This window comes from Glandiceps talaboti, chromosome 13, assembly GCF_964340395.1.
Source record: "Glandiceps talaboti chromosome 13, keGlaTala1.1, whole genome shotgun sequence".
NCBI lineage: Eukaryota > Metazoa > Hemichordata > Enteropneusta > Spengelidae > Glandiceps > Glandiceps talaboti.
The window spans coordinates 21,036,021-21,054,190 of NC_135561.1; the positions used below are offsets into that span (position 1 = coordinate 21,036,021).

The window sequence follows — 18,170 nt, forward strand, 5'->3', positions numbered from 1 at the left end:
TTTTTTTTTCCTGATAATAAAGTTTATACAAAACTCACTTATAGATGTGACTTTGGGCATTGGCGTCTTTAATGTGTGTGTTTGTGTGACGTGTGTAAAAAATGGCATCTTTGTCTCGCAGTATTCCATATAACATGTATAAAATCAATTCAATTGTAGGGCAGGGTCTACATTAGTCTGTATTCAGATTTGGATTATATTTTGTCATATTCCTAAAAAACCTAAATATGTTTTATTTATTACAAGCAGTGTGCACATACATAAACTATAACATACGATAATCAGAATGCAATGTACATTGCACATTCGATTTTTATACAAAATGTACTACTCACTGAGTATCCATCGAACACAAATATATAATGTGACTTACACACACATACAGTGTTTTCCATCATATGCAAATTTTAAACACAATAAAACTCAAAGAGGACTGTTAATAGTCTAGGTGTACATGTATGGTTCAAGGATTTCAGATTTTCAAGTGTTTGGTGATTCCTTCCTTAGAATTGTAGCATTATTAACCTTGATTGCATTAGGAGAAGGCGCAAACAAATATGACACTAAGAAGACCAGCTTTGAAAAAATTGTGGAAACCACTGCCAAAGTTATTTGCAGTGATTTATTGTTTATTGAGTCACTATATTAATTAAGCTCGTTTATCTGGCAAATGAGAATAAAGTAATAATAATAATAATTGCAGACGTATCACACCCAGCACACAACCTTCTCCAGTTTGGGAAACGTTACCGGTCGTTGAGATTTTAGAACCGTGCATCTTGAAAAGAACATTGATCTCAAAGTAGTAAGGGTACAACTAAAATATTGTTTATACTGGATAGTGGCACAAGATGAGTTTATAAGCTTTTTGCTTGCATGAAAATACTTACAAAAAATTTATATTAAACTCTTCTAGTATAATGTTAACATCGATGTATGCCTACTATGACATTACAATTTGTGTTCTGACATTGTTAGAACTGTTGATTGTATAGTAAGGCGTTCCTGTACATTTTTTGATAATTATGTATAATAAATTACGTCATCAGATTATTTGTAAGTTATACCCTATAGTAGTATCAGGTTTGAGTAGTAGAAAACTGTCAGTGCCTTTTATTATGCAGAAGAAATTACACCCCAAAAACATGTGACATAGGCGAGGGCTGCCGTGTACGAATTCGAAGGCGTTGCATTCTCAGAAATACAAAGTTAGGTGGCAGGGGCACCTAATTATCATTAATAGATTAGATAAAATAAATCTCGATTGTGTTTGTCCAACGACATGTTGGCATTCAATGCTTTGTGGCATTATGACTGAGCGGACACTTCCTAGTCACGTCATCATTTGGTGTACGAATTGAACAGAAGACAATGTATATGTATATGTTTTGCACTTCTGTGTATGTCATATTAAGCCCAAGTTCTGAAAGCAGAAAGACAACGCAGTTCGTTTGTGAGCTGCAATTGTACTGACCATACTGTAATACTTCAAGGTGTAACCTTTTATTTGTAAAAAAGTTAAATTATCGAAAATGAAACGTCTAGTATTTTTGTGATCCTATTCCTTGGTCTCACATTAACAATTAGGGAGGCTGTCTTGGAAGATAAAAGTGTCATAAACTCTCTGCAGGAAGTAACAAAGTGAGTATTGTTCTATAGATTCAGTCGACATTGGATTAATGATTGATTGATTGATTGATTGATTGATTGATTGATTGATTGATTGATTGATTAATTGATTGATTAAAATGTAATCAACGTTCCATTCGCCGTGACTTGTTTCGCTATACGTAATATTTCATCCCATTATCTGTATCTGGTAATATAAATGAAACCTAGCACGGTATGCAAATAAATAGTAGGGCATTGGTGACAGAGGTAGGAGGAACAACCTTGTAATTCGTGGAAAGGAAGAAGATCCAAATGAAACATGGGAGATGACAGAAGAAAAGGTGAATTTGAGAGGGTGCATAGACTTGCAGCCGGTGCTAGAGGACGCAGACGAATAGTCGCAATATGCTGTAAATTCAAGTACAAAGACAAAATATTAGGAAAGAGAAAAGAACTGAAAGACACACACGTATACGTTACGCTGATGAAGATTTCTCAAAGCATACCAGAGAAATAAGAAAGAAGTTGTTTGATAAAAGGAAAGAACTTAGAGAGAAGGATGTTAAATTGTTTAGGAATTTCAAGAAACTAGACAGTTATGAAAGTGGCGGCAAGAGTGTTCGTTTTACATTTATGACGAACATCGACTCTGTTGTTCAACAGGGTCTAGTGAGATAATGGTCAGGCCAGGGCAAATGAAACAAAAACAAAATGAAACAAAAAAACCCATGAAAATTCACATTTTCATGTTTTTGCCTTATTGAAACATGGCTTACACAAGATAAAGGTACCAGCACATAGTTTCCACAGTTTATGATGTTTTCAAACAAAAGGGATAGAAAAGAAGGTTGTAAGGGTAGAGCTAGTGGGGGACTTATGGTAGCAGAGTTTAGTTTTGCTGGTATTAAACGTATACAATGATGAGTGATGCTGTCAAGTGCAGATTGTTTTGGTTCTGAAATTAATATTTCATTTGATGCTGTGTACATTCTACGTCTGTGTATCGAAATAAAAATAATGGCATAACTATTCTAGAAAATGAATTAATTCGACTGGATACATATTTCAAAAATATATACAATGTGTTTGAAGATGACTTTAATGCAAGGATTTCAGAAGATATTGGCTTTATAGCATGTGATGACACAAGTTAGTTTTCTTTTGATTCCTGGTGATAACTATGATCATGATACATGAAGTATGATATACGTAAATCAAAAGATAAGACTAGCAATTGTTAGGTCATCACGAGTATTTTCCGACTGAATGAAGAAAAATATTGGGGAATTATTTATAATATAATTATTTAACCTCAAGCATAATTTATGAAAAGTCGGGAAAAATGATGGCGATTTGGAAGGTTTTGACTAACATTTGGGACACAGCAAAACCAGTGACGTAGACATGGGTTATCGTGACGTAGGACAACCAGGGTATATAAAATTATAATAGAATTCATGTTTTCTGTTCGAGGACAATAACTTGGCTTGGCTCATAGTGTAATAACTGTTATTTGGATTTTTTTTATCTGGACCAGTGTTAATCCCCTCACATGAGATTAAGGATCAACATGAAGTATCAATGACATGAGATATTAAGTCCAGCATCATTACAAATCTTAAACACAACAAAGGTGGCAGAGATTAACCTCCCACGGTGAAATTGATGTATAATGTGGTCTTTGTGGTCTGTATGATCATTGAAAAATGGGATATTTTGATATTAACCATACACATTAGAATATTGGCCTGATCTTTATTATAACATTAACCTTGTATTCAGTCCCACTAAACTGTACATATCATCTATTTCAAAACGACAAGCTAACCCTTTAAGGTTGTAAATAATAGGCAAATCGGTATTCCTAAGTAATACTAACCCTTGGTCGTGGTACACGAACCTATTATTGTTTTACTAAAATGATGAAAGTGTTTAAGGATATTTGCAGAAATTATTTCTCTTCTCTGAAAAATCACAAATAAGATCAGCCGCAAAACGATGGGCTGATATTATATTTTGTACTAATCATACACATTGCTCAGAATCTAATTATTGCGTTAATCTATATTATTGTCATGATTTGTATATTTCCAAAGAGTCTGTCTGACAGAGTTAATTTACGTTGCACGTTATTTTCGTACAGAACCCCCTTTCTAAACAGAATGGAAAAACTAGTAAAAATTATGATTGGTTGTCAATTGGCTATAAAGTAGCAACAATGGATCCAAGGAGTCTGTCTGTCATTGGAGTACATTCACGCTGGGCTTTCCTCTCACGCAAAAGGCTCCTGTAAAAATGAAGAATAAAATAGTTGACAGGTCCATCCAAGGTAAATGTTTACTGTAATTTATCCAGACAAGGAATACATTAGACTCTCTCAACGCCTACCACATCAACAAAATGTTATCCCTATGTGATCGATGAGGGCGCACAGTACAGGGCTAGGGATACTGGGATACTAGTGTACAAGTACAATTATGCAGTAGATACATACAAAACAACCAAAGTTTTAGCTATTTATGCAAAGCTTCGAGGACTGTGAGAGAGTCTAGGAATACATGTACAAAATACACGGACATAAACATGACACTGGTTATACAGTACACTGCATATCATATCAGATAATAAACTTACATACAGATAAATAATGTTTAAACTAAATTAAAAGTAAAAGGATATATGTATACCTTTTGTCTGTACTAAGTTCCAAGTCTTCTTATCTTTCGAAAATCAAGTAAACCAAAAATACTTAGTCTGTTTTATAACTTGATATTTCATCACTCACCTTGCAAGCAGCTGATGTCGTTTTTCAGACGATTTCAAAGCAGAGTGTATAAGGAAAAGGTTGAATACATCTGCCTGTATAATCAAACAAGATTTGATACAAGCAACTTTAGAGACAATAGTGAAGTACACAGATCTCTAAATATTCTGACTTGAAACTGAACATACAACCAAAAGAAAAGAATCATTGATCAGGAATCAGGATCCCATGATTAGGAATATAATGTACACTAAAGTACTCTACATTATAAAAAGGTGACAGTTAACATAATTGCTTTTTATAACACATGATGTTGACAGATAACTGCTTGCACTGAAATTATTTCGAGGAGTGAATTCCATAGTTTCCACTAATTTTACATTGATTTGCTTATCGCAAGTCAGATTAGTTGCTATAGACCAGTTCCAGAGTATACAGCACAACAAACATCACTAATTTTTAACCCCCTGAAGAAGAACATTCTTTGTTAGAAAAACACTCGTGAAGTTGCTATCAAAAATAGGTGTAACCAGATAAGTAAACGTTCTACAATGTCAGAGTGCTTGCATTGCTCCCAGCTTTCATCCTGAGTCACCAGGTCGTTTGTGTAAATATGAAGTCATGATGTTATGCACAAATGACTTGAAAATATTTTCCAGTCTAGTTCTTAACTTGACATATGATGTGTAGTGTCGGTAAATCAACGATTTCATCTTGGATCTTGGGTAAATAAAAACTTCGTGATTACTTACCTGTGCACGACTGTTGCCAAGGTGATAAATCTGATACCGTATTGGAGTCATCAAGTCTACAGCCAAGCCGTAATCTCCATCACTGTAGGCTTGGAAGGCTTGGCACATTGGTAATGCAACATCTCTATATATCTTGACAAATCCATTATTTTCATCTTTCACATCACTGTCATATATCAAGAGAAATTTCCATAGAAACTATTGAAATGCTCCATTTTAAACTATCATATCATACATGTATGATCAATCTATATAATATATTTCCATGATCTGATATCAAATATCATAACACAATCTTAACTTAAAAGTGATTACAATTGTAACCACATACTTTCCTGTCAGTGATTGTTCAACGAAAACTTTACAAAAATACCAACCCTCCATATATATAACATACTAAAGAACAGTATATTCATGGTTGCATAGTGATTATCCATGATTCCTGAGGGCTTATTGCCTTCAGTGTAAACATCTCTCATCAATAGTGTGCAAACATAAATACATTATTTCTATAGCTAGTGACTGCCATCATGCAATGGCACATTGCAAAGATACCATATAAAGGTATACAATCAACGTGATGTTTCTCCGAATGGTAAGTAATTGCAGCTGATGTAAATCATGAAGTGGCCAGGACCCATAGTTTATGAAAATGTCTATGTTTGCTGGAGTGCCGTTCTCCTTTAAGTAATCAGATTTCATGTATCATATATGATACTGAATTAATGTAATACCTGACATAGGTTCTGATTGAGTCCATCAGCCTATCTACTACATCTTTATGTTTAGCTCCTTGTGCAGCCATTAAGTAATTCAGATCATTGTAGGCTATAGCTTGGTCTTCAATATGAGGCAAAGCTGCTTCATGAACTTTGTGCCATCTATCGCCTACATTAACACCTAGGGTTATACATTATGTGGACATACGATTAAATTAGACACAGAATATTTAATTGTATTGTTTGTCTATTTGTGTGCACATGCACATTGTGTATATCAGAGTATCTGGATAACACTTGATGAAGAGAGAGTGGAATCATTTTATGGGTGACTTATAAGATATCATCCAAATTCAAAACGCCTTTTAATCAACATGTGATTTGCATTACACTATTTACACAGTAAATTATGCATAGCTTTGGTCTCAATTCTCTTTCGAATCTCTAGCTAAAAGCTTAATGTGGATACTGAGATTTGTTTTGAAAAAAATATTCCAGCGTGTGTAGGAAAGGGCAATAAAACTGTCACACCTTCTAATTCCAGGCGATAGAGTAGTGATGCAGCATCAGTGATGTCCACCGTAGCAACATGTTCTTCGTGTAATAGTTTGCTTAACTGTAGAGGACAAATTAGAAAAATAAGAAAAAAAGGTGATTTTTTGAAAGTATTGAAATGGAATATAAATAAAAAGCGCCAAATATTTCCTTTGAATTAAAAAAAAAAGTTGTTATTAAAATATAATATATCAGTTATATTTTCACACTGTAATAGATTGCCAAGACTCAGTAATGAAACAAGCTGCTTGTAAAATCTGGGAGTTTGGAAGCAACTGATCAAAGTAATCCAGAAAAATTATATTTTTTTGAAAATATCCCTTTATAACCCATCGTACTAAAAGTTGATATGCAAATTACCTTATCATCATACATAGTCAGCGCTGTCTCATAGTCCCCCTACAAGTTAAAGATGATGGAATATTATTAAGAAACTTAAGATATAAAAATACAGGCAACAAGAAAGTGTTTATATATACTCATAATGTTTTCACTTACAAATGAAAATTTCTACTAACAGTCAGACATTCTTTAGAAACGAATCACAAATTTTCTCTGACGTATCGTCAGGGGTGTACGAGTATGTTTTGCTTATACACTGCTGTAAATTTCCTCTTACCCAGTAGAGGTTGTAACTGTTGTCACATTCTTTAAACACCATTTTGAAAGTAATTATCTTATAGGGTTGTTAGCGACAATGCATTAGTGGACCCTATAAATACCGGAATGAAACAAACAGCAACACCCACCCCAAGATGAAGTGGTGAACACTTGGCGGATTACCTTTCATAATAAATTGGTGACATTTTATTTAACATTTCCTATATTTCATTTACTGTTGCCACATTAGCTTAACGTATCAGGCTACAAAGAATCCTGGAAAATACCATTTTTTACCCCATTTCAAAGGACAATACATCGTTGTCTTTTGAAAATTTAAGGAAAGGTCCATGATTTGAATCACAACTGTTCATGATATGTGTGTAAAAATGTAAAAAACAAACAAAAAACCCCCGAAAAAACAGAAACAAACAAACAAACAAACAAACAAACAAACAAACAAACAAACAACAACAACAACAAAGTAGCACATGGAAAAGTTGTGTCTTGCTTGTTCGTAATTTACATCAAACTGTTATTTACCACGATTGTCTAATACCTCTGAATATTCTCTCCTACGCTTTGATTAATTATATCTTTTTCAATAATCAGTAATTATCTTGAAAAATGTTGGCAAGTTACAACAACTGTTCTCTATAGATGGCCACCCATGATGCATTGGCTCAGTGTAGAAGTACACTGAATGAGTTTTCATTGACTACATGGCTTGGTATATCTCTACTAGAGTCAAACAAAGGCATGATGCAATGAAATAATCACCTGGTCAACTCCTTTAATACAAGGATACAGTTTCATTAAAAATATTTTTTTCTACTATGTCAGATACATACCTTTTCTATATAGTTGAGTGCTAAATGCCATATTACATGTCCATGTAAGAAATTGCCCTATATACATTGAAGAGAATAAAAATGTTATGTTGTTATAATTAACTTTTAAGTATTTGGCACGGCTATGGGTAGTCCAGTGTCTCCTATTGTTGCCAACCTTTTTATGTAGCACTTAGAAAAACAGGCCATAATCACAACTTCACTGAACTGCAAACACTCGTTATGGAAAAGATATCTGGATGACATCCTGAAGAAAATAAAGAAAGGGAAGGTGGAGAATCTTACAGAACACATCAACAAAGTGGATCCAACTGGTAGTATAACATTCAGCCATGAACCGGAAGTAGATGGTCAGATTCCATTTCTCGATACCCTCATTGTAAGACTTGGGGATGGTTTTGTTAAGTTACTGGTTTACCGTAAGAAAACCCACACAGACCAGGACTTGAATTTTGTTTCCCATCATCCTCTCCATCAAAAATTGGGAGTGATAAGAACTTTGTTAAATAGAAGTAAGAACATCATCACTTGTGAGGAGGACAGAATCAAAGAGGATGAACACATCAAAAGGGCTCTGAAAAGATTTATTTATTAGTTATCCGGAGTGGCCAATAATGAGAGTCCAAGAAGATTTGGAAGTGAGAACAAAAAAGAAGTCAAGATCTAAACAAGATTCAACAGAAAAAGACAAAGTGTCTGGTGGTGATTCCATATGTGGAGAAAGTAGCAGAGACGTTAGCCAGGGTATGTAAACAGTATGGCATTAACACAGTGATGAGACCACTTGCCACCTTGCGGAACATCCTAGTCCATCCTAAAGGCAAACCTGAACGTGATAAAGTCAGTGATTGTATATACAAGATTTCATACCAGTCGTGTGACAAAGTATACATAGAGAAACAGGAAGAAGTCTTGATGTTCGTATGAAAGAACACAAGAAAGAGGTGGATGATAGTGTATCTTACCTCAGAGTATTTTTCTCTCTTTTCGACAAATTCTATGCCTTCATCAGGACGTCCCTGCATTTCCTTTACGTGAGCTATTCCATGTAAAGACCATGTTTCTTTTGGGTTTAATTCAAGACCCTAAGAAAGCATAAATTTTAATCAGTGCATTCCCCAGGGAAATTGCGTTTTAGAACAACTGTCGTGGTTGGCCAATGATAGATGGGGTAATTGTTGTAAATGTTGCTATGGGCGTGGTCGTGTTGCTAGAAATATATGTTCATTTTTGTGGATTTTTATCCACTTGTCTATCTATATCTGATGCTGTCTTTTTCATATGCACCATCATTTGACTTTTTCTCTAGGCGTGATCTTGTACATTTGTATAAATTGTTTTGAACGTGTATTCACTTCTCTTCCCAATACAACAATGATACCTTTGCAGATTATACTACCATTTACCTGCTGCTAAGGACGTGATCACTGTTGCAAGTGACAGTTGTTTCGACGTGTAGTACATCTGCAGACTAACTCGTGTACAAATATTTACGTTAAATTTCAACCCTATCAGCCAAGTAGATTTCGAAAAATAACTTTTTGATAAAAAAAAAATTAGAACTAAATTGCATGTCACTGATTGGATCATCATGTCCGTAATAGGTCTTCATCCACTAATCCTTAAGAACATCTTCAACAAATATCATACCAATTGCAATCTGCCCAGTATTCTTTTTTTATATTTTAAGGTTATTATACAGTAAATACCTCTCTGGCTTCCTTTTCAGCTGCAGCAAACAAATAGGTTTCCTCAAGGCCAAAAGCATACAAACCCTTGACAGTGCTACATAATGAAGAAAAGTCACTGTATTCATAATTGGTCCAATTTTTTCAGGTTTAATAATGGTACTCTGTGATGAGTACAAACTCGACACACCCATCCGTCCATCATATCCATCCAACCATCCATCCATCCATCAATCCATCCACTCACTCAACCATCTCTCCCACCCTCCATCTCCCCGATGAACTACCCAACCAAATAAATAACCAACAAACCATAAATCCATCCATCTGCCATAACATGCAAATAACCAAAACATACATGTATGTATGAATGAATGAATACGCCATATTCTGGTTACCAAAGTTCTGGTAACTTTGCTCGTAAGCATTGCAAGACGATGCACCGAATTTGGCAAAGTAACGACTAAAGTTTTTGTCATGGCCACTGATCCCATGGCAATGCATACATGTATTCATGCAGCGATGAATGAAATGTGTGAAAGAACTTCGTGTGTTCTAAAGGAGAATTAGAGAGAAGAGGTTTGTATGTATGTTTTGAATATTGGTAGTCACTAACAAAACAGTGCAGCACGTACAACATTTATCATGGCATCTCCGTGACTGCTGTCTTCATGCTGCAATAGACAACAAATCTGGCCCTCTGTTCTAGCTTCTGCATACATGTATGGTTGTTTGTGTGTTTGTTTGTTTGTTTGCTCGTTCGTGTTTTCATTCACACTGTTACTTCAGTCTAATCACTCAAGTACATACTATTACCTGTACAAATCTGAAGTCTCCCAGTCTTGTAAAACACTAGCGAATGTATCTCTGACCCTTTGTGGTTCACCTGTATACAAACATGCCAGATAATGGCTTCTCAATGCCATTGCATCCGTTGGATGATAAAGCAGAAGTTCTTCCCACTTGTCACAGGCACCTTTAAAGTTCCTGAAAATTGATATAACATTTTGTACAGGATGTATAGTGTACATATGCAATATCCGAAAGGACCTAGTGAGGATGGAATATATATTACGGTTGATGTATGTGTTAATTTGGAAGGTCGTCTGGTCGGGATTATGAAGATATTAGGGACAGTAGTAAGAAGGAAGTCATGAGAACACTTTAACCTTGAAGTTATATCACATTAGAAATCAGGTATAACCTGTAACAGATATCTGAAGGCTGATACTGGCCCTATACAGTTGATGACCTCTGTTATGGGGATAGTGTCACTTGGAGAGCATCTATGTATGTCGATTCAACACGTCGAATAACTAATTGGGGTATAAAATGACTTTATGAAAGCTTTTCTCAACAAGAGTTCACTTGTGAAGCTTTATGAAACATAATTTATTTCCGTTATATCAAAAGTGACATACAAAAGTGATCTACGGTGCTTGCCTCTCCACCTAAGCACCTGTACTCACCCCATTGATAATGATTTAACAGCATCTACATGCAGTTTTTCCAGGTGAGAGGTATTATTACTCTGTGCCAGATTTACCATTATGTCGATATCGGTCTTTAGTGTAGGATTATTCCAGACATTAGTACCAACACCTAACACTGTTAGTGTATTCTTAAAAGCATGACCAAGAGCTGTAGAAATTTGAAAAAGTGAGACTGGAGATTTTATGCACACAAGTTTTTCAAATAAATCGATGCTGATACATCAGATTGTACAACATTAAAGCCTAGTTGAATATGTTAGAAGAAAATAGATCCAACTGCTGCCACATGCCATCACTTCCACTATTGTATTGTTATATCAAATCATACCAGACAGATCGCCGACAACCATGTAGTGAGTCAATTGTTAGTTTTTGTGTCAGGAGAGGAAATGGTATCACAGGAGTGAAGGGGACAGTGTTGTAATATTTTGTGTGGTGGAGTGGAGATATTGACCTCGATCCTGACAATGCCAATAATGCTCCCATATATTAGTCTATGGGAGTTCTGTCCAGTTAGATCCAAACACAGGTATTAATGAATACATTTTCATCACATAAATTCACTGAGGTGGTAGTAGTGGTTTTTTCCTATAAAATTACTGTTGTGGTGGCAGCGGTGGGACCGAGTCTTAATCATTGTGAGACTTATGTGATTATTCACATCTGACATCATATCAACCCATGTTTTAAAATATTGTAACAGCTAGGAAAGTCATGTCTGTGAGCAAGAAAATTGAGGGGTGATCACTTCCTAGAAAATGGAATAGGCATGGGTCACATTTTACACAAATGTTCGGGCTTGATTTCTCCCGGTACCCCCTGTAATTACTGTTAGTTCCCTTATTATTAATCTCAGGGAATAATTACAGTATCAAGTTAACATTTACCAAAATCGGGATCTGCTGTCAGCATCTTCTCCATACACTGTGGAATATGACCAATGACGTCATCATTATATCCAGTCATGTACTGTAATAAAAATAAAAGAATTCCACTTACACAGTTACACTTCATAATTATTCAAATAACTATAAATAGCATTGAAATGTCGTGCTTTTCATAAATGCCAGAGTGTGAAAATCTTAGGCAAACTATTGACATCAAGGTCACAATTATAATCATTAAAACGTGGTCGTTTTATAATCGAGTATGGTCGTCAAATACTGTCTTAACTCCATGAGAAGATAACAGATTAAACGCTTTCCTTGAAGACTAGAAGATGACCCAATATTACAAAAGTACTTGGCAAAGTTTGGAGCGAATAGACGAACCTGCTCACAATAAGTATGAACTCCAAGTTCACTCACAGAGGTGGAAATTAAATGGAAAAGTACTGAGACAATTTGCTGCCCAACTTGTACTTTTACATAGATAAAACACAAATTATGAAAATAAATAATATCTCAAGCTATATGTGTCGGTAAAAATGTATGTTTTTGGATGCATCTAAGATTGTAAGTTGATTTGTTATGATGAGATTGTCGATGTATAATGAGGGTCTGAAGGGAAGGAAGCCAACCCTTTAACACCATGCTATGTGACTTGTTTTGAGGTTTAACATCGCTGGAGATATTTTATAGTAATGTGTCGTAATATAGCTTAAACTTTCAGGAAAAGCATCCCCGACATGCGTTTTATTGTCAAATGACGTCACGTATCTCATCTGTGATCAAATCAGTTTATTTCATAACAATAAAGCCACAGACACAAAGAACAAACAATATTACAAACGTTTCACCTTTCTATTTCCATTGCAAAATAAATAAACGAAGCTAAATTATCTCACCTGTGTTATGATAGCATCATACATTTTGGCTGCCTCATTACTGGTGGTTGATAATGGAAATCCAATATTCTTCCACTCCTATATGAAGACAGTGGGTTAAACTAAAGATAAATGATATATAGCGGTGTTCTCTAGAACACTGGTCATTTTACTGGAAGGCACTTATTGTAAGGACTTTGGGACCAACATGAATATTGCATTTCATGTTCTACTATCACATACCCATGTCTGCTGAATCTGATAAGAGAGTGTGTCAATGCAAACTACTTGTACTGAACAATAAACGATAAATGAGAAAAAAAATATTCAATTAAGTTCTTCTTGAGAATCGCGCGAATTTGTAACTATTTGAAATGAGTTACAAGCACCAGGAGTTATGAAAACTGTTATAGTTCTTGCCGTGACATTCTCCTTTACACAAAATGGTACAACCAACGACTATAGTCCATGTACACTATAATCTTTCGAAACTCGTTTCACACTCATTGGTCATTCAACGTTACCTCACTGGAATCATTTTATATGAATATGTATTAGATGGACAATATATACTCATGTTTAGGTTTAGGTAATAATCTGTGTAGGATCCATGAATATTTATTGTTCATCTAATACATGTCATATGCGTATTTGCTGACTCCCATGATGCAACGCATCAGTTTGGCTCAGTTTGGATAAGTACTCAAGTTTAGGTATATAACTCGGATGTCTAGCAGAGCTATAGAAAAAGTTGGTCCTTAAAAATTGAATGGTCCTGTGTAATTCATATGGCCCCACTAATGTGATATTAAAGCTAGCACTTTAATATGCAATTGCACCCTATATTTACCTGTCACAGCAACGTGAAGTTTCAACCGGCCGTTTTACTCGGCAAACATTTAACAAACTTCAGATAAATCGTGTCGTTGTTACAATCGGCCAAAGATAAGTTTTGGAGTCGATCGTGCGCCACACGACCATGTACACGGACTACTGACATGACATGACGCATGTATGTGACATTTATCGACCACGTTATATCAAGCCGTTGGAGGCGCTTCGTTGTTTACAGTCCCGCACTTCGTTGTTTTCTGGCGAAGTGCTAGATCTAGCACTTCGGCGAAAACTGACGAAGTGCTAGATCTAGCACTTTGTCAAAAAGTGGCGAAGTGCTAAATCTAGCACTTTGCCCCACAACTGTTCAATTTTGGACCATTTAGCTACCTCCCTGTCAGGGTTAATGTATGTACATGTCAAAGTTGACTCGGGTCCAACAGTCGAGAACACCACTGAAGTACGTGTGCATAACTGTAACTAACAAATGATAACAAGTCTTTTATTATTTATCTTCTAGGTGTCTTGTGTCGAAAGTTGTCTTGTCTTGTCTTGTCATGTGTAAGTGTTCAGTTTAACGAGATCAACACTCTGCCAGCTTGACAGTCACGGATCGTGTACAGGTACTTCCAAAAAGTGTACTCTATAAAAGAACATAATCTTTATGTACCGACCTGACAATCTTTCAAGTTCATTGTGGTAGCAAGGTGAATAGCAATACAATTAAGATAATGTCGTTGAATCAGATGTGGCGTTCGATGTTGCTATCTACCGTGTCGTCTAGTCTGCATCAGTCTTATCATGTAGGTAGAATCACATGATTCAGCTACCTCCATATATGGTCTTATGAACTTTGTGTGACCTCAAACAGCAACTGACTGTGTATATAGTTTGTATGACCTCTATGACGTGCTATGGCATCAACTATACGAAGGTGTTTTGAGATTTTAGCAAAGGTCGTGCCTTTTAGCCAATTAATAACTATTTTGTTGTGAAGTTGAGTGAACTTTATCACTTAGTTATTATAGACAATGTCTAATATTAGACCAGTCCTTACAATTCAAATGCATATAATTGGCAAATCGGAAAGCAGCAACATAGAAAAATCCCTTTATTCAGGTGATCTTGAAACTCACATTATAATGAAATGCTCGTTTCTTCCATGACAATGTTCCAGTGATGTTAGTTTGTCCCATTACAATAATCTTACATAATTAGTACTTTGATAAATAATTTATGAAACCAGATTTGAACTGTGTGAGTTGTTGTTCCTGTATCCTTTGTTATTGTAAATACCAAATTATACCAAATTTGAAGTGTGCATTAAGATACTATTGCCTAATTACCAACTAGATGTAAACTGAATGCCTCCCGTAAGGAAAATCCATTGATTTTTGTTCCCCAGTACACACATTGTTGGAATACAAAATTTTTTAATTGGAAAATTAATTCATAAAACTATATGTAATTTGACCTTGCAAACTTACGATATTGCCTAATTATCGAAGAATGATTAAATATGCAACCTTATGTCGCTGTTGTGACTGACTGACTGACTGACTGACTGACTGACTGACTGACTGACTGACTGTCTGTCTGTCTGTCTGTCTGTCTGTCTGTCTGTCTGTCTGTCTGTCTGTCTGTCTGTCTGTTTTGTTTGTTTGTTTGTTTGGCTGCTTGTCTCTCTCTGTCTGTAAATAATTTATAAAAAGAACTATCAAACATTGTTTCTTTTATACTAGTGTCAAAACTTCTCGGTTGCCACGCAAAGTCCGATTATCATAATTGTCGCCTGTTGGCGTAAGCGCTAATAAGGGACCGGCAGTTTCTCCAGCCTGGGGGGTTGGGGGGTTGGGGTTGGTTGGTTGGTGGATTTGTCCATCGGGCTGACAAAAAGTCACTGACCCCCCCCCCCCATCTGTAAAACCTAAAACAGGCTCACCCCATCACTTAATTCTAAAACATGATGACACCCCCATATATCATATTCACATGACATGTATTTTTGATCGTGATTCAGTGTGGACTGCTTGACCATCTTGCAAATACTTGATAAGATCCTATAATTATTGACTACACATGTTAATATATTCCAAAAGGAGTTTAATAGCATCTTGACAGTAAGAGGTAGGGGAAGAGCTTGAGGCTGGGATATGGCCATTTCTTGTGGTGGTGATGGTGGTGGTGGGGGTCCTAGGGGTCTCCCCCCGAAGCTCTGAGGGCTTTTTACTCTGAAAAGTCAATTTTGAGACTATTCAGACACTTTCAGACAATAATTTCCAAGCTTTACAAGACAGCACCACATGAAAAAGCAACTACATAGGGTTGAAATATTTCTTAAAATAAAGTTTAATAGCATCTTGACAGTAAGATGGATCGGATCGGAGTAGGGGGAAGAGGTGGGGGGGGGGAGAGAGCTTGAGGCTGGGATATGTCCATTTCTTGTGGGGTCCTAGGGGATCTCCCCCTAGAAGCTCTGGGGGCTTTTTACTCTGAAAAGTCAATTTTGAGACTATTCAGACACTTTCAGACAATATTTTCTAAGCTTTACAAGACAGCGCCACATGAAAAAAAACAACTACAGAGGGTTGAAATATTTCTTTAAATAAAGTTTAATAGCATCTTGACAGTAAGAGGAAGGGGGAAGAGCTTGAGAGCTTGAGGCTGGGATATGTCTATCCCTTGTGGGGGTCCTAGGGGTCTCCTCCTAGACGCTCTGGAGGTTTCTCAATTTTAGGCTATTCAGAAACTTTCAAGCAATAACCTCCAAGCTTTACAAGCCAGCACCATCAAGGATCAAAAACTATTCTTTATAGCTTACATAGGGTTGAAATATGGTCTTTAAAGTTAAATGCCATCATTATAGTAAAGGTCAGCACATCTAATGGTAGTATCATTGGTAGGGGAGATTTGGAGTTTTAAGGCAATGTTAGACTATCTTGGCAAACATTTCACATCAGATTCTTTAAAAGACAATATCATCTCAAATTAGCATAGGGCAAAAATATTTACGAAAAGTGTATTACAATTATGACAGTAAAAAGGTTGGTGCATCTGATTGTTGGTTGAATGTATGAGTGACCTTTGGGGGTGAGGGAGTCCTTGGGGTCTTCCTTGGAGTTTTTTGTTTCTATTAAGGCAATTTTTAGGTTATTCATAGCTTTTGAGGTAATATTTCCAAGCTTTGAAAAGCAAGCGTAAATGTAAGTTTTAAATGGGTTTCACGTTTCAAGTCGATCCCGTGTACGGAGTGGAGAGAGAGAGAGCGAGCGAGCGAGCGAGCGAGCGAGAGAGAGAGAGAGAGAGAGAGAGAGAGAGAGAGAGAGAGAGAGAGAGAGAGAGAGAGAGAGAGAGAGAGAGAGAGAGAGAGAGAGAGAGAGAGAGAGAGAGAGAGAGAGAGAGAGAGAGAGAGAGAAACATTGGAGGAGGGTTAAGTTAACATTAGAGGTCCCCCTTTAATTCGTTACAGTATTAATGATATGACTTGGACGTACTACATAAGGAATGTTAATTAGCGAATCTCAGGCAGGTTTCTAATTTGATACTATAAGGTGGCATATTTGGTGCACGTCTACCTCGACCAACCGGCTGTAATATCACCGTGCCCCCCCCCCCCCCGTGGATAATCCGTCTCCTTCCTAAAAGCAAGTATTATAAACGGGGGTACTGAAACGTGTTTTAAGTGAAATAATATTTCATATGAATATTTACTAAGTTGTAATATTATCTACTAAGGAGTAATGTTATTGATGTTCAAACAATATTAACCATCCACCGTATATAAACTTGCCCAAAGCTCGAGTTAGCTGGCAACTGTAATAACATGTGATGTACCGTTTATTTATGTCACCAGTACGTGACAAGCTAATTGGTGTGGTACACACCCTTTATTCCATTTTACCCCAATTCAGTGTCCATTCGTCCCGGCCACTGGTATTTCATGTTATAGTAAATAGTTTCCACAAGTATCAAATGAATCACGGTTTGTGAGTTCTTAATGCTATTGACAGGACTGAAAGTACATTTAACAAACCCAAACCATTTATTACCCAAGAGATTGAAGGTCAAGTTTCAGCGTGTTACTGAACTGTCAGTCTCCTACGCCGCTGTATATCACACCTCTCAAAAAAATAGCCCACGGATTCCAATATACCACACAGCGGCTACACGTACAGTCCCTGCAATCCATAGCACTGACTCAGTGGCTATATTCCGGCGAATTGTATTGCCACACGTACTTGGCTGAATATCAATGTAATATGCAAATACTGTTATAATAGGCCAATGGTCAAATGAAAGGGAATCATACAGAAGAAATAAATTCACCGTCTCTTTATACCATATCTCTTATCTTTTGAAAGTGATACAGTGTTTTCATCACTCTTTTTTGGTGTAATTTATTGTACCAAGCAAAATATCACATCGACATCGACTTGTATCAGATATGTTTTTACGTATTATGGGTGAATCAATATTTGTTTGGGTTAGATAATAACAATATTACTTATGAAATTCTGTTAAAAGCAGTTGTGAAAAAG

At 36.2% G+C, this 18,170-nt stretch overlaps 1 protein-coding gene across 2 annotated transcripts; it reads right to left on the reverse strand.

Moving 5' to 3' along the window:
* Positions 1–3,388: 3,388 nt before the first annotated feature.
* LOC144444769 (tetratricopeptide repeat protein 38-like) lies at positions 3,389–14,434 on the reverse strand. 2 transcript variants are annotated; one of them, XM_078134300.1, is made up of 14 exons: positions 14,307–14,434; positions 12,820–12,897; positions 11,921–12,002; positions 11,010–11,181; positions 10,357–10,527; positions 9,562–9,637; positions 8,818–8,937; positions 7,853–7,909; positions 6,762–6,800; positions 6,378–6,462; positions 5,862–6,027; positions 5,128–5,293; positions 4,397–4,470; positions 3,389–3,898 (listed from the first exon to the last, which is right to left on the reverse strand). In XM_078134300.1, exons 1-14 carry the CDS (start codon positions 14,325–14,327, stop codon positions 3,814–3,816), a joined length of 1,392 nt encoding a protein of 463 aa, XP_077990426.1. In that variant the 5' UTR covers positions 14,328–14,434; the 3' UTR covers positions 3,389–3,813. The 2 variants fall into 2 exon arrangements, with proteins under 2 accessions (XP_077990426.1, XP_077990427.1); XM_078134301.1 differs by lacking the exon at positions 14,307–14,434 and adding an exon at positions 13,649–13,748.
* Between the last annotated feature and the right edge of the window lie 3,736 nt (positions 14,435–18,170).

Coding starts and splice junctions, on each gene's coding strand:
- LOC144444769 (XM_078134300.1), bottom strand. CDS start 14,327: ATGAACTTGAAAGATTGTCAG. Junction 9,638..10,356: donor GAGACTTCAGATTTGTACAG/GTAATAGTATGT, acceptor TTCATTATGTAG/CACTGTCAAGGGTTTGTATG. Junction 6,463..6,761: donor TGACTATGTATGATGATAAG/GTAATTTGCATA, acceptor TGTCCTCTACAG/TTAAGCAAACTATTACACGA.